Source organism: Fukomys damarensis, unplaced genomic scaffold, assembly GCF_012274545.1.
Source record: "Fukomys damarensis isolate Sample0158 unplaced genomic scaffold, DMR_v1.0_HiC HiC_scaffold_36, whole genome shotgun sequence".
NCBI lineage: Eukaryota > Metazoa > Chordata > Mammalia > Rodentia > Bathyergidae > Fukomys > Fukomys damarensis.
Window position 1 is genome coordinate 46,994,983 of NW_022900948.1, and position 14,895 is coordinate 47,009,877.

General features: G+C 60.3%; 1 protein-coding gene across 1 annotated transcript; it reads right to left on the bottom strand.

The window, feature by feature from the left end:
* Positions 1-8,433: 8,433 nt before the first annotated feature.
* Positions 8,434-14,327, bottom strand: LOC104851699. The gene is made up of 5 exons (XM_010608989.1): positions 14,148-14,327; positions 12,881-13,219; positions 12,516-12,578; positions 8,877-10,183; positions 8,434-8,679 (listed from the first exon to the last, which is right to left on the bottom strand). The coding sequence occupies exons 1-4, from the start codon at positions 14,325-14,327 to the stop codon at positions 9,821-9,823; spliced, it is 945 nt and encodes a 314-aa protein (XP_010607291.1). The 3' UTR covers positions 8,434-8,679; positions 8,877-9,820.
* Positions 14,328-14,895: the final 568 nt, after the last annotated feature.

A 14,895-nucleotide genomic window follows, 5' to 3' on the forward strand; every position in this document is an offset into this window, starting at 1 on the left:
GGGCAGGGGGAGAGGGAGGGAGGAGCACCGTTCACATCCACAGGCTTCATGCAGAGAACCTGCTGCATGCCGCTCTTAGCCAGAGGGCTCATGGGCCTCAGTAGCCCTCACTAAACCCCTTCCTGCCTGAGCAGGAAGAAGACCTTGGCTGCCCGCAGGCTCGCTGCTCAGCAGCGCAGGCTGGCAACAGTTGTTCTGCTGTGATTCGGGAGAGGGAGGGAGGAGCACCGTTCACATCCACAGGCTTCATGCAGAGAACCTGCTGCATGCCGCTCTTAGCCAGAGGGCTCATGGGCCTCAGTAGCCCTCACTAAACCCCTTCCTGCCTGAGCAGGAAGAAGACCTTGGCTGCCCGCAGGCTCGCTGCTCAGCAGCGCAGGCTGGCAACAGTTGTTCTGCTGTGATTCACATGGATGAGTCCCCCAAACACCTACAAGCTGCCTCCTGCCAGCCTGGGCTCCAGGGCAGGGGATCCTGGTGGGGCCGGGTGGGGTCACGCAGGGGCCTGGGGCCGGGACGCCCAAGGCCGTTGTATGTGGACATCCGACAGGGCAGGTCTTGCTCCCAGCTCGCGTTTTTCCTTCTTTCCTAGGGTGGGCAGAGCCTGTAACAACAAAGACCTGGCAGAGGCTGTCTGTGCTCCAAGATCTGCTAGTGGCACCTTCCTGCCGCCCCCTGGCTGGCATCGGCTTAGCCGTGATCTTACCGACCGTGCGGTTTCTGCGGGGCAGGGGGAGTGGGGCTGGTGCTAGAGGAAGTGGAGACCAGAGCCACAGGCACGGAGATGCAGCATATGCACGTGCAGGAAAGGCTGGTGCAGATCCTGCCTCAGCCTCCGAGGGACAAGGGACACGCCCTACAGCTGCACCAAAGGAGAGCAGAGAGCCCTGTTTCGGACCTCACCTCCAGCAGCGTGCTCGCTCCGGCTCTGGCATGTGTCTGAAGGTCTTTGCATGTGTGCAGATTGGCTGCAGCTGCCACAGGAGCCATGGGCAGCAGGGCTGCAGGTCTGGAGGGAGCAGGAAAGAGAGGGCATCCTGCAAAGCCCCAGGGGTTCTGGGGTCCTCCCCGGGCTTCCCTCCCGCAGTGGGCAGCAAGTGGGCTGAGGATGTGGGAGCACAGAGGACCAGTCTGTGCTACTCTTGGGGCCACGCTGTGCTCTGGAAGAGGTGCTGGCGGCCTGGACAGGGCAGCTGGCTGGCGTGCACCATGTGTTAAAGGCAGAGCAGAGCTGAGCTGAGCTGAGCCTCCAGGCTTTGTTGTGGACAGGAAGAGGGGGCCTGGCCAGCTCTCGGTGCAAGCATCGGAGCAGACCCTGAAGCCGGGGTGCAGCCAGGGCCAGGGCGGGGGCAGAAGAGCGCTCAGCTCCTGCTGTAGTGAGGGTCAGTACCAAGCTCAGGGCGCGGCTTTGGTGAGATGGAGGCTCGGTCCTGCGTGAAAGTCACACCACACCACACGCAGGTGAAAGTAAAGATAACTTTGCTACAAGGTTAAGCAGTAAGAACAGCAAAGGGAAACAATGACAGGTAGAAGTTATGCATCGCCCACTGGGGCCGCCACTCGGCTCAACACCCGAGGGCAACTGGGGGGGTCCCCGGAGGGCAATTGGTTGGGTTCTGTTGGGCAGAGTCCCTGCACACGGCTCTAAGAGCCTCCAAAGTCCGCTTTCCCCCACTGGCTTATACAGACTGTTACACAAAGGCGGCCTCCTGGCGATGGGGCGTGTGTGTCTCTGGGGTCGGCTCTCGGATCTGACTAGGAGCCAGGCCAGAGTCCTTGTACCAAGTACTTCAGATTCTGGTGTTTGTCCCTGGAGGGCAGACTCGGAGGGCAGCCAGTCGTCTGCCAGCCCGGCACACGCAGCGGCCACACTTGGGGTGCGTGAATCCGAGTGACTCTGCGCTCCCTTTAGGTTCTGCTCTGTCCCCAGAAGTCGGTGCCTGCTCGATCCTGGGAATGAGTCCTGAAGCCTGGCGTGTCTGAGCAAGGGACAGGAGGGGCTCCATCCTGAGGACGTGGAGTAGGGGACCTCACTGGGTATCCAGGGAGGGGAGGAAGGCTGAGCCCTGGGACCTTTTGAAGATGAAGTTGGGGAGGGAAGAGGAACCAGAGGGGCCACCAAGGAGATAAAGGATCAGTCAGGAGAGCCAGAGCGGAGACAGGCTCTGCAGGACACTTGTCACTTGCACAGCCGTGCGGCAGGGAGCTGTATCTTCCCTCACCAGTGGTCCTCCATGCCCATGAAGCCAGAGGTTCTCAGCTCCCCAGTGTGCTCTGGCCCAGAGGTGCTGTCCATTGCTGCCAACAGAAGGCCACAGGCTGGCTCTGCCCTGGGCTCTGTGGGCAGATCGAAGCTTTCACCTGTTCCTGTAGATGGCCTGGCCGGGCTACTACCTGGCAGGGCCCCGCAGCTCCTGGGACTGGGCTCACCAGCCTGCTCCCTTGTGAGGCCCCTCTTTCCCAGCTCAGGCAGGACTCTGCAGTGTGCCCTGGGCTGAGAGAACACAGGCTTCATCTGTCGCCTGCACCAGTGCAATTGGCATGCAATTTCTGTCATGCCAGAGCAGGGGTGTGCTCTCGGCACAGAGGTCTGGGAGCATCACCCACCCTGTAGCAGATGTCCACAGATGCAGGAGCCTACTAGGCTGGCTCAAAGGGCAGCCCACGTGCATGTGCGTGTGTGCACGTGTGTTTGCGTGTGTGTGCATGTGCGTGTGTGCACATTGTTCAGGTGAGGGTCAGTGGCTGTGGCTGGCTCAGGGGCTCCCTGCCCTGTGTTCATGTGATCCTGTCCCCGGGTCATGTGGCCTGGGAGGTGTCTGTCCACACTGCCACTGCCCAGGGCCAAGGCCAGCTGCCTGCCCAGCCTCACAGTCTGGGATTGGGCTCCTGATCTTCCCCAAGTATGGAGAAATGTGTGGCCTGTCTAGCCATTCACACCTCCCTGCCACCATGGTCTGGGGCCCACTCTGTACCCCACTTATCAAACTCAAGACACAAAACCCTACCGGGCCTTCCTCCCACCTCCGTGGGCCTCAGTTTCCCTCATGGGAGAGGAGGGGTTTGGATTTAAGCGTCCCGTGCCCCTTCCTTCCAGCAGTACTGCTCTGGGACTCTTCAAACTGTAGGCGGAAAGGTGAATGCCGAGGTGTCCCACACAATGCTTGCACCCACTTGGGGCTGGTGGCTCGATCTCCCAGGCCTTGACTTCCTCTTCTGTAAAATCCGCTGTCATGGGGCCTCCTTCCCGGGCTGGGCCAGGTGGCTGCAGAGGCAGCCTCACTGCCATCATGGATGCTGGTCCCTGCTGCTGCTGCTGCTGCCCAGGACGTGGCAGCCTCTGCTGGTTGGCTCCTGCGGAGCCCTCAGAAGCCCCCGGCAGCACAGCCTTCCAGCCCCACACTTCCTGCGAGTTCTTTGCTACCCAGAGTCTCTTTAAATATTTAAGCCGCTATGAAGCAGCTCATGCTTCTGCTAGCCTGGTCTGGGGTCCAGACCGTGGTGCAGGCTTTCAAAGCTTAATTTTAATATTTTGTCAGAATGAAACTGATGCAAAGAGAAAGCCAAGGCTTTTAAGGCATTAAAATGCCGAGCGTGCGCTCTGCTGGAGGGAGGAGCGGGTCTGTGTGCTGAGCTCCTGCCTGGTGCCCACCATGTGGCCAGGGACACAGGCAGGAGCCTGGTGCTTCCACCCATGTGGGACCCGCGAGGTAGGGTCTCGCCATGTCAGGGAGGGAGACAGCAGGCACCACTGATCCTGGGACTTGCTGTACACCTGAAGCCTGGCGCTGACCGGGGCTCCCCTGCACCCCATCTCCCCAGAGACAAGATCTGTGTGGACACGGCAGGCCAGCCGGAAGTTTGCCGAACCGCGTGGGGCCTCACCCGGCCCTTCCACTCTGAGGGCCACGTCTCGGCATGTGAGCCAGGCACCTCCGGACCGCTGCAGCCGGAGGGGGTCCGAAGTGGTTCAGGGGTGCTTGGGTGTGTCTCATTCTGCTTCCCGTCCCCATCCCCCACACCCCGGCACCCTGGCAGGCTGCTTAGACTCGAGCTCTGTGTGTCCCGGGAAAGCTGGGGCTAGGGTAACAGTCCTGTGTGACAGCACCAAAATCTGACGAGGACCTTCACATCAAGAGCATCGTGGCGCCCAGGCAGAGAAACCACGCAGGGTTCAGGAACGGGAACTGCAGGGCAGGAAAGCGGCCACCCCAGATGGGCTGGGAAATGCCTCTGCTCCTGGCCCTGCTCCTCAACCAGGAGCTCCCACCCTCCCTGGGACAGAGAGAGGCAGCCACAGTGACCGCACCCCACTGTGCCCCTCCACCCCTGCCAGGACACGCTGGGAAAGTGGGCATATTTAAGATCTCAGGGTCCACCCTTGCTCAGCAAATCATCTTTCCAGACATCTTTGCGGACATCACAGCCAACTCGATGGCCAGGATGACAGCAAATAGCTTGGAGGCCAAGGGTCCGCAGAAGTACTCAAGCGTGTCTGGTGAACTACACATTGCTTATATGCTCACCTGGAGCTTCCCCTATCCCTGGGAAGATTCTGGAGTCCCAGCAGGAGCCTGGACTTCGCAGTCCAACCATGCAGGTTGTGGAAAACTCTTCCAACCGGAGACTCGTTGTAGGGGCAGCAGGGAGGGGACTGTGTGGAGAAGGGAGTGGCCAGTCCCTCCCCGAGGCACGACCCTTGGATGGAACCCACATTAGAGAGGCTCTGCCTCTGCTTGTTGTTAATGAGATGGTTGGTTTCTCCTGTAAGCGAATTGTACAGCTAACTAATGTGTCTGTAGCTTGGAATTATTTATTGCCCGTGATTGCTCTGCCTGAATTTTCAATACATAATTCATATTTTGGAGATTTTTTCCCCCAAGTTCAGAGCTAGAAGGAAAAAAGTACACCTACAGCCAAGGGTATGAGTGAATGTTCTCCGTAGTGGGTGGACGGAGCAGAGCTGGGGCCGGTGGACGTCCACTGCCCAGATGCAGGGATCAGCGGGGAGCCAAGTGGGCTGGGAGGGCTTTCAGAAGCCCAGAGCCCAAGCCAGGTCTCTGGGAAGGGGACGCTGAGTCCCCAAGAATGGACGTGCTCTTCTCCCCCGCCTCTGGACTCTCCAAGCTGCCAGTCCAGGCTGGACCCTCTGCGCAAGCGGAGCAGGAGAACCGCCAAGAGGACAGTGACACTTACAGCAGGAGCAACTGTGGTTAGACTCGGGAGCACTCGCTGCTGGGCGCCCTGCCAGGCCTAGGAGGGAAGGCCGGCCCCAGGTGACCTCGGGTGCCCGGAACAGCCCCTTGCAGCGCAGTTGCTCTCTCGGAGGCTGGCTTGGCAACAGAGGGTCAGCCACTGGGTGAATTCCACTGGGTCTTATAATCCTGTGATCATAAAGAGATCACCATGGGCAAAAATGCCCCAAAGGGCAAATATAAGAAGAGTCTTTGAACAAAATCATCACCGAGAGATCAAGAAAAAGCAGTTTGGGAGGTTTCGGGGGGTGGGGCGGGCGGTGTGCACTCACCTGGGTGATAAAAGCCACCGGTCCCCAGCCAGCTGCCGCGGGTCTGCACTGGAAATATCTACCTCAGCCGTGTGCATTCATTCTGTAAAACCTCACTCAGCCTCAGGAGGACAGCGGATGCCACAATAGCTCAGAGAGGACGTGAGCAATAATGTGAGGGATGAAAAGGATGCAACCCGGGCTGTGGGGACTGGGAGGAGCAGGGAGGGAGCCTGTGGAATGCTAAAGTCTTCAGAAGGCAGTGAGTAACAGGAGCGGGGCCTCACCCCGAGTCAGGACATCTTCATCCGAGCTCGTTTTCCTTCTGTAGCCAGGATGAGCAAAGTCGGGAGCAGGAGGAAATGGAGCAGCACCTTACAGCCAAGGTTCAGTGTGCGGGTGGAGTACAACACGGGTGCTCACGGGCACTGGGAGGGTGTCGTGTGTGCACTTGGGGGCTGTGTGTGCCCGGGAGAGTTGGGTGCTGCTCCTCAACCACGAGCTCCCAACTTCCCTGGGACAGAGGAGAGAGGCAGCCACAGTGACCGCGCCCCGCTGTGCCCCTCCACTCCTGCCAGAACACGCTGGGGAGGGGACAGGCCCATGCAGCCAGCTCAGGAGGTCACCATGGGGGACAGTGTTAGTGAGCTCGTCCTGCCTGAGCACACCAGGGAGATCAGCTCCCTGAGGGAGGTTTGGGTGGGGATCTCCACCTTCTTGGAGGGGGTGGTGACCGGGCCTTGTGTGTGTGTGTGTGTGTGTGTCCTGAGGCTCCGCAGTCTGGGCCTGCTTCTGCAACCTCCTGTGGGTGTGCTAAGAAACCCTCCTGAGCCCCCCACTGGAGCCTCACTCACGGTAAGGGCTGGGGCTCCTGTGCTAACCACAAAGCCCCCAATTCCTGGAAGAGGCCAGGCCCCGGTAGCCTCCAGGTCCTTACAATGCATCACACTATTCACCCCAGAGTGCTGGGAGCTGGGCAAAGTTATTTCAGTAATTAAAAACAAACATGGTTTTATTTGAAAAGACTCCATCCTTCCTGGTTGCTGAGCTGGGACTCGGGCAGCCGCTGTCAGATGGGCTTCATGTGAACTCTGTTCCAGGAGAGAGCTGTGGCCTCCTACCAGATGGTGGGAGGGAACAGACCAAGAACTCAAGTGAAAGTGGGTCCTTAGGTCTCCTGGGAAGGGGCACAAGTGACAGGTGGAGCGTGGGGACCGAAAGGAGGAGGTGAAGGCTCTCCAGGGGCTTCATGTGGCTCACTAGACTGTCCGCCAGCCAGGGCCGGCCGGTGTGCCCTTCGCCCTTGTGGGTAAGCAGCCCCAGGCCAGTCCTGCACAAGCTGCAGGGGGATGAGCTCACCATCAAGCTGCTTGTGCAAGGAGTGCTTATGAAGTCCGCACGGCACACATGATCCAGGCTGGGGCTGGGTGGGAGCTACTACAGAACCTGGAGAAGGAAGCTGTGCTCCTCTGCCGGGGTAGACGGGAGGCCAGGCCCGAGGTCGAGGGTCAGAATTCAACGAGAGTACTGCACAGGAGGTGGGAGGTGGGGCTGAGCCGGCTCCGAGCAGAGAGAGGACTCTGGCCAAGACAGACTTCCAGCAGGAGGCGCTGGGCTGTGGACAGGAGAGAGGGAGGCACCCGTGGGGAAGGGGAGACCCGAGCCTCTCCACACAGCGCTGGGACTCGAGGGCTGTGGAGCCTGGGCCTCCGCCCGGATGGACAGGCCAGAAGTCCTGGTTCCAGCCCACGGGAGACTCTTGTCTCGCACTGAACGTTAAGGCCTGCCTGCGGAACACCTCGCTCTGCAGCTCTGGGCACTGCCTGCTTTCCAGGTGCCCCTGGTGCGGCTCCTGGGCTTGGAGTCACTTCTGTGTGCAAAAACACATGCATGCTCCTGTGCACACTCGTGTGCCTTGCATGCATGCCTGCTTGTGTACACCTATGCGGGCAGGTTCCACTGTGCACAGATGTTTCTTTGCACGGGTGTGGAGTGGAAGCCAGGTCCGCTTCATCTGTGCTCTGCTGTGCTCGTCCATGGTACCTGTAGCACCTGCCGAACCTGAAGGGCAGGGCAGGTGACAAGGACAAACCACTAAATGCCTGCCCACTGTTCTCCAGTAGGAGCCTCTCTGTAGCTGCCAGGGAGGCAAAATGGAGCCCACCAAGGACCCCCAGCCTCTCCTCATATCTGGTCGTTTGACAGGAGGACGAGGTGGGCCATTTAGTAACGGAGTTTGTGCATGTTGGCATACGGTGGCCGGTCCCTGGAAATAAGTCTCTCCCTGTGTGTCTCCTGGAATCTTATTGGCTGTTCTCTAGAGAACCCCTATGGGACACCCATGATGCCTCTTCTCTGTACCTGTGGCCAGTAGCAGCTGGGAGGACTCGGCACCTGCCCCTTGCTGGCTCCTGGCTCACACTCCATCCATGTGTCACACGTGCCCTGAGCCAGGGCTGGTGGCCAGCAGAGAGTGACCAGACCAGGCCTCCTATGTGGGGCGCTGGTAAGCTGTGAATGCCAGGGCCCGGGGGTGGGTCAGGTGACAGCACCAACAGCGCTACACTGGCAGTGACAGCCTCCGGCTGGCTGCATCTGGATTTGCCTTTACACAGCCCTGAGCAGAGCGGGTCCACTGGGAGACCGTGTAGTAAATGACTGTAAGGCTGGCAGTAGCAGAAGCCACAGAAATGGCTGTCGTCCAGTTCCAGGGCCAGGTGTCTGCCATCTCGGTGTCTTGGACAGAAAGGATGCTTCGTGCCTTTGCCAGGCCCAGGCAGCCCAGGCCCTCCTCTGCTGGAGCCCATGTTGCTCTGATTTTTGAGGCAGCATTTTCAAGTCTCTCCACTGGTTCTGGGCTCCCAGCCCTCTATGGTGCCCCCTGGACGGCCCTGGGACAGCAGGCCACCCACCTGGCCAGGCCTCTGTGTCCTTCCTTCCTGTCTGTATGGGGGCAGGCTCTCTGCCGCAGCTGGCTACCTGGGCTTCGTGCCTTCTCTTCCTGGGAGGGGTAATCCGCCCTTTCACACTGCCTGCTGTGCCCTGGGCTGCACTCTGTCCAGAAGGCCCCATCTCCTGGGCTGCCGGCATTCAGGGGCTGCCCCAGGAAGCAGCCAGCCCTTCCACAGGCAGCAGGTCAGGCCACTGGAAGCAGCGTCAGGAGGCCCAAGGCGCTGCAGGGAGAGGCAGACATCAAGAGCAATGTCGTCAGGGCCCCCCTCATCCTCCTGGTGGACACCTGCCAGGTGAGCAGGTGAGGGGACCTTACTCTGGGCTCTGCCCACGGCAGGTCTGTGCAAGCAGCGGCCCTGGAAAATCAAATCATCAAAGGGGCGATTTCATTCAGGAAAATTAGCTCCTGGTGATTTACCGCTTCATTAACGCCTGAGTGAACATGCCATCTCCCAAGGGGGACTGCTTCCGCCCAGAGGCCGCTGTGGGACTCTGCAGACAGTCACTTCCCTCTCTTCCAAGGGCTGTGGCCTTCCCAGACTCATCCCTGGTGGGGAGGGGTGCAGGGTGCAGGCAGAGACACAGAGAGACACACACAGCTGGGGACAGTGACCAGGGGCTGTCAGAGCTTCTGGGTTGAGCAAGCAGCTTTCTGGAGCCACTGACTGGAAGCTCTGGAACGGAAACCAGAAGCCACCCTGGGGTCCGCAGCCCCCGGAAAGAGGCCCAGTCTCTCCCTTGCTGGATGGTGCCCAAAGGATGGGTTCCTGCAGCTGAGAAGAGTCCTGTGAATCATACCCCTCCCCGGCCTGGTTACATCTCACAGTGCCACCGGGCTGAGGGGAATAACGGAGGCCACAGCAGGTGCACTGAGGCCATTCCCTCCTGGGGCCCACAGTATCCTCACAGTGTCCTCAGGCCCTGCGCAGCCCCTGCAGGTAGAGGTAAAGGCAGCTGCATCAGGCAGGAGCTGCGGAGGGGACAAACAGGACACCTGCACTGAGGGACTGGAAGGGGCAGGGAGGTGAGTGTGCCTGTGTCACCCAGGCAGGAACTTCATGTGGGGAGCTGAGGCCATACAGGGAAGTCAGCGCTGGGGTCGCAGAGCCAGGGTGACACAGGGTCAGGGCTGCTACTGTCCCAGAAGGCAGCAGATTCGGGCTGGGACCTGAGAAGGAAGACGGAAGAGGAGGACCCAATGCCGTGGCCAGGGAGGGACGCGAGGGTGTGAGCAGAGCGGCCGGGGGAGAATGGACGTGGACAGTGTGGGCCCCGAGGGAAGCCAGGGGTGGAGGACAGAGGCCTTGGCAGCCTTGGTGTCCCTGCTCGGCTGGAGAAGGGGAAGGAGGCGAGGCCTGAGCCTCAGCAGGCAGGGGAGGAGGCAGTGGGCAGGCCAGGCCCTGGGCCACCCCGTAACATGAACACACCCTTCCTCCCCACAGCGCCACAGCCCTCCCTGTCCCTGCGGCAGTGTGGCCGGGTCAGCCCAGGCCTCCAGCTCAGGTCGGAACTGGGGTTGGCTCCTGCCTCCACGCTCCTCCCCTGCTCTGGTGGCTCCACCGTGACCACGCAGAGGACCATGATGCACGAGCCCAATGGCCGCACGGACGCTGCTGCTGTCCGGCCTGGCCCATCCCTCCGGGAGACGAACGCTGAGACACAGGCTCTGTCGTGAAGCCGCGGTGCAGTCAGGTTTTGATCACAGCAGACCGGTCCTCTCGGCGGCTGTGTGACAGGAAGAGGAGCTCAGGGAGGCTAGAGCCTCCCCACGCTCCCCCCCTGCTCCCTTCTCCGGGTCTCTGTCACCAGTGGCCTGGATTTGCCGTCCTCTCCTGCCCAGCTTCTGGCAACACCATCCTGTGACCGACACAGTTCTGTGACCCACACAAGACACGAGGACATGGCCAGTGCTCACAGGGTCGCTGGACACCTGGAACACTGAGTCCTGTAGAAAGGCGGCCCCGGACCTTCTGTGAGTCACCATCACCCGAGGTCATGTGAGGGTGGTGTGGAACCCCACAGGAGCAGGGACAGCCTGAATCTGCACCCAGGGCCATTTCGCCTGGGCAGAAGTCCCAGTTACAGAGCAGAGGAGAGGACAGACTAGCTCACATGTCACTCATTGTCTTGCTGTCCACCCTGACTCTGGCATTTTCTGCCTGGAGGTCCCAGTGGCTCAGGAGGAGCCACGTTGCCCCTGGGCACAGATGATGCCTTTGAGCAGAAGCCGAGAAGCCTCTGCCCAGCGCAGCCTCCTCCCATCCCCAGGAGCAGGTGACAGGAGAGGGCCAGGCCAGGCCAGCCCGGAATGACTGACGGTCCACGGAGCACAGGGGAGGCCTGGCAACACCAGGCTGAAAGCTGACAGGCGCAAACTCAGTACACAGCCTTGTGGACTGAGGACTGAGGTGAAGGTGCCTGGGGTGGAGGAAGGAAGTGACCACCTGTGGGGACTGAGATCCTGTGAACTGGGGACCTGCTCGAGTCTCTCTGGGGTCATTTTTCTGTCCTCGCCTGGGCTGAGCTCCTCCTGCCCTCCCTATGGCCTGTGAAATACCTAAGATCCCAGGGCCCTCTGTGACCTGACCCAGGCATGGGGAAGCAGGGTGGGCAGGGTGGTTGTGTCTCCTCCGCTTCAGGGGACTGGGCCCTGAGTCCGGCTGATTGGCTACCACCTGCAAGAGCCCAACCTTGATCAATGACCAGGTCGTCGGCCTTTGGAGCCCCCCCCCCACAGCCAGACCTCCCTGAGCCCGCGCTACACACGGCCCGATCAAAGAGATCAAACAGCTCTGCCCCTCGTGGAGTCCAGATGGCAACTCCTGCATCAAACAGCCCAGCTGGCCTCACAGGCCCAGCAACAGAAGAGGCTCAGAGTCTGCACAAGGCCCCAGGGTTGCTGCCTGCACTTCAGGGTGTGCAGGTCTTCTGGAACTTTCCAGACCAGCACTGAGGAGGAAACAGCTTCACTTCCCCAGGGCTGGAGCTGGTGACAGGAGGTTCGGGTTTTAGGAAAGTGTGTGTCCCCACCCTGCAGGTTTATGTGCGATCACACATGCAGGAGTGCATGCACGTGTGTATGTACGGGTGCACACATGCGTGCATGTGTGCTTGAGGTCCTCCGTGCAGTCACCTGGGCGTGCTTGCACAGAAGTGTGTGAGTGAACATGCACTGTGCCGTGTGTACGTCTGGTCTGAGAAAGGCAGCCTGGGGTGTTGGCGAAGCGCTGTTTCCCATTGACTTCCCGCTGGAGAGGCCTGACTGGGAGTGTGTCACCCTTCCCTGTGGATACCACTGGGCCCCAGCTACTGGCCCTTGCAGAGAGGCTGTGTGAGGTCAAGCCAAGACCAGTGCCCTCTCCCACGACTGCTCGTGGAGGGAAAGATCCAGGCCCGCTCTGTCACCCTGCTGGAGCTCAGGGACCGTCGTGCCCAGCTTTGGGGCTGAAGGATCCACACATCAGCCCCGTCCTGCTCCCCAGTGAAGACCTCCTGCTTCTGGGGGAGCCGGGAGCTGAGGCTGCAGGCTGGGGCCACCTCGCAGCTCCAGGGACCGAATCCACCCTGCATCCCCTGCGTGAGCAGTGACAAAAGACTCATCCTAACCACACCCATGTCCTCACTGGGACCTGCCCCTGGGCCTTGTCCTCCATAGCCCAGTTTTAGCAAGAACATGTGAGTCCATTTGGAGAGGGCCCCACCCTGGACTCCTGACCACCCTGCACAGCTGGGTCAGTTCCTCACCTGCTGTGGTTTATTATCTTCTGAGAGAGGAGCCCAGTTCTGTCCTGGGATTTCTGCCCCTTCCAATTGCTCCTGACCACAGTCAGCTTGTGCTTATTTAACCCCTGCACAGACTCTGTGTGCCTGGAGGGAGGTGACATCCGTGGCCCCCAACACCCACTCTGGGGGACACAGAATGAGCCACAGAGCAAGGCCGTGGGGAGAGGGATACAGGACCGGCTTTCGGGGACTCAAGAGCTTGACCCAAATGGGCCAGGAGGCTGCAGTGGGTAACACTTGCAAGATGAGGTCCCAAGCAGGAGGAATATCTTACCTGGATTTCAGGGTCTGGGGGCTGCTGTCTGGGGTCTGCCTCATTTCTGCACACACCTGCGGGCTGGGGACACGTGGGGAAGCCGTCCTCAGCCTCAGGTTCGCCTCCAGGCTGGCTCTTTCCACCCAGCTCTCTGAGCTGCTCTGTTACCTGCTGGGAGAGTTCCTAGCAGAGAAATCAAAAGCCAGACTTGGGCGTCTGAAGTGCTAATGAGGACTCGTGTGTCCCAGGCCTGGGGGCTAATTCCCAAACAGCCAGATCAAAAACACTGGGAAAAGCCTGGTTTGATACATTTTCCAAGACGCACCTCTAAGGAGCGATGGAGAAGCGACAAACATCAAACCGATTGATCTGTTGATGTTTACCGTCACCTCCGTCCTGGGACTTGGGGCAGCACTGGGAGCTGTCCCTCCTCCAACCCGCAGGCCTCTCTCCTTCCGCTCATCCTCATGGATCTCAGGGCGGGTGGTTATCCTTGAATTCCTGGTGGGCCAACCACAGCAGAGACACATGGCACTGCCCTTTCCTGAGCTAAGTGGCCCCCACGGCAACGTCCAACCAACGGTGTCCCAAGAGCCCCGGGGCCGGCTGTTCCCTGGAATGTGGGCACGAGGCCTCAGTGTGGCACCTGACCCCTCTGTGACGATGTCACTCGGGCAGCAGGGTCCGCGCGGTGGGTCAGTGGTCACTGAGGGTCCTGGTGTCTGCAGGGCCGCACAGCCCGGTCATGCCTGTGATGGCCCTGTGGGGATCATGGGCACTGTAGGCGGGAGGTGACCTTGGGGCCCGCAGGTCTCATCTTGGAGGCTCCCCAAGAGACCCAGCACACCAGGAGCTCTTCACCAGAGGTTCTGTCCCTGGAAGGGCCCTACAGTGCTGTCGGTGAGGCTGACCTCTTCTTTTCCCACTTGTCCCCTGCTGACCCCAGAGGGAGCCTCCTTCTCCAGCCCCTTGAGAGCACAGGGCAGCCCTGCCACTCCTGCAGCCCCCGCTCCCGCAGGCCTTGCCCTTGTTAATATTCCTTCCCTTCTGCTAAGCCTCTTGCAAAATCAGAAAACAAAACAAAACCAACAGGCTGCCGGCCCAGACCCCTCCGTGGAGGGTGGAGAGGGGTAAGCACCAGGGTTCAGCCACCCTGCTCAGGAGACAGCCAGGGGCAAAGGGCAGGACTGAGACTCCTGGTCACTGGTCAGCACTGGCATTCGGAGCATTGCCCCCAGCTTTCCACAGAAAGCTCTGCAGCTGCTCTCAGGCGTGCTTGTCTTTTCTCCCTCCTCCTCCTCGTCCTCCTCCTCTTCTCCTCCTCTGCTGCACTCTCTCTTTTTCTCCTTTCGAACATGGCCCAGCCCAGCCCAGCCCAGCCCAGACTCTCTGGCTTTTCTTTGGTCCCTTTGCAGCCATGCACGCTGCTGATGGCAGACAAGGGCTGGGCCAGCCTTGGCTCTCAGGCCTGCTCTGTCCTGCAGCCCCACCTCGACCTTGCCGCGTGTTTGAGGACAGCAGGGAGTAGTCGCCCAGGAGGAAGGAGGACGAGGACCCGCTGACCCCTGGGCTCTGCAGAGGAGCCCAGAAGAGCTGAGCACTCCAGTCACCGCACCCTGCTCCTCCTTGGCCTTTGAGGCCACATCCAACCTGCCCACGCGGGAAGAAGGCCTTGGGAGACTCTGGCTGCGCCCAGCCATGGAGAACAGGGACAGCGCATGTTTCCTTCTTGTCCACAGCTGCAGCAAAGCCGGCTCTGCTCCCGTGGGTCCTCGGCTTCCCCAGGTAGAAGATGAAGGGTCCGTCAGTTCTCAAGGCCCGGATGCTCATCCTGGCAGCTTGGTGGGTGGCTGCTTCGTGCCCACCCTCAGGGATTTTGAGCATCAACTTGCTGGGAGCCCAGGTTCCCCGAAGCCTGTTCCATCAGGGGGCCAGAGAGGGCGTGACAAGTGCACCTGGCTCGTGGACTCAGGTGGGGTCACCCCAGCTGAAGGTGGAGCTCGATCTACCGACTGGATCCTTATAAAATGAGGTGGGGACGCAGGGTGACACTGGGATGAGGCCACATGCACAGAGGCAGACCTGGGGCCATTCCAGACACAAGCACCCAGAGCCACCAGAGGTCGGAAAAGGTCAGGGTCAGTCCTCCCCTGGGCTCATGGGCAGGGAGTGAGCTGTGGGTTTTTTTTTTTTTGCGGGGGGGACCAGGGATTGAACTCAGGACCTTGTGCTCGCCAGGCAGGCTCCATGCCACTGAGCTACATGCCTACCCCCAACCCTTGGTTTTAAAGAACCCACTTTCAGGGTGGTTCCACAGCCCATGAGAAACTAACAGAGGCACAGAAGAGACTGCCAGGTTGGGGACACCGCTCCATCCCTGTCGCTAAGGGAAGGGCTG

Bases quoted from the DNA above. Each gene is read 5' to 3' on its own strand.
- LOC104851699 (XM_010608989.1), bottom strand. From the start codon at position 14,327: ATGAGCATCCGGGCCTTGAGAACTGACGGACCCTTCATCTTCTACCTG. The intron at 13,220-14,147 runs GTTGGATGTGGC...GCGGCCCTGCAG, and splicing joins CCTTCTTCCCGCGTGGGCAG to ACACCAGGACCCTCAGTGAC. The intron at 10,184-12,515 runs GTAAGATATTCC...CCTGTCACACAG, and splicing joins CCCCAGACCCTGAAATCCAG to CCGCCGAGAGGACCGGTCTG.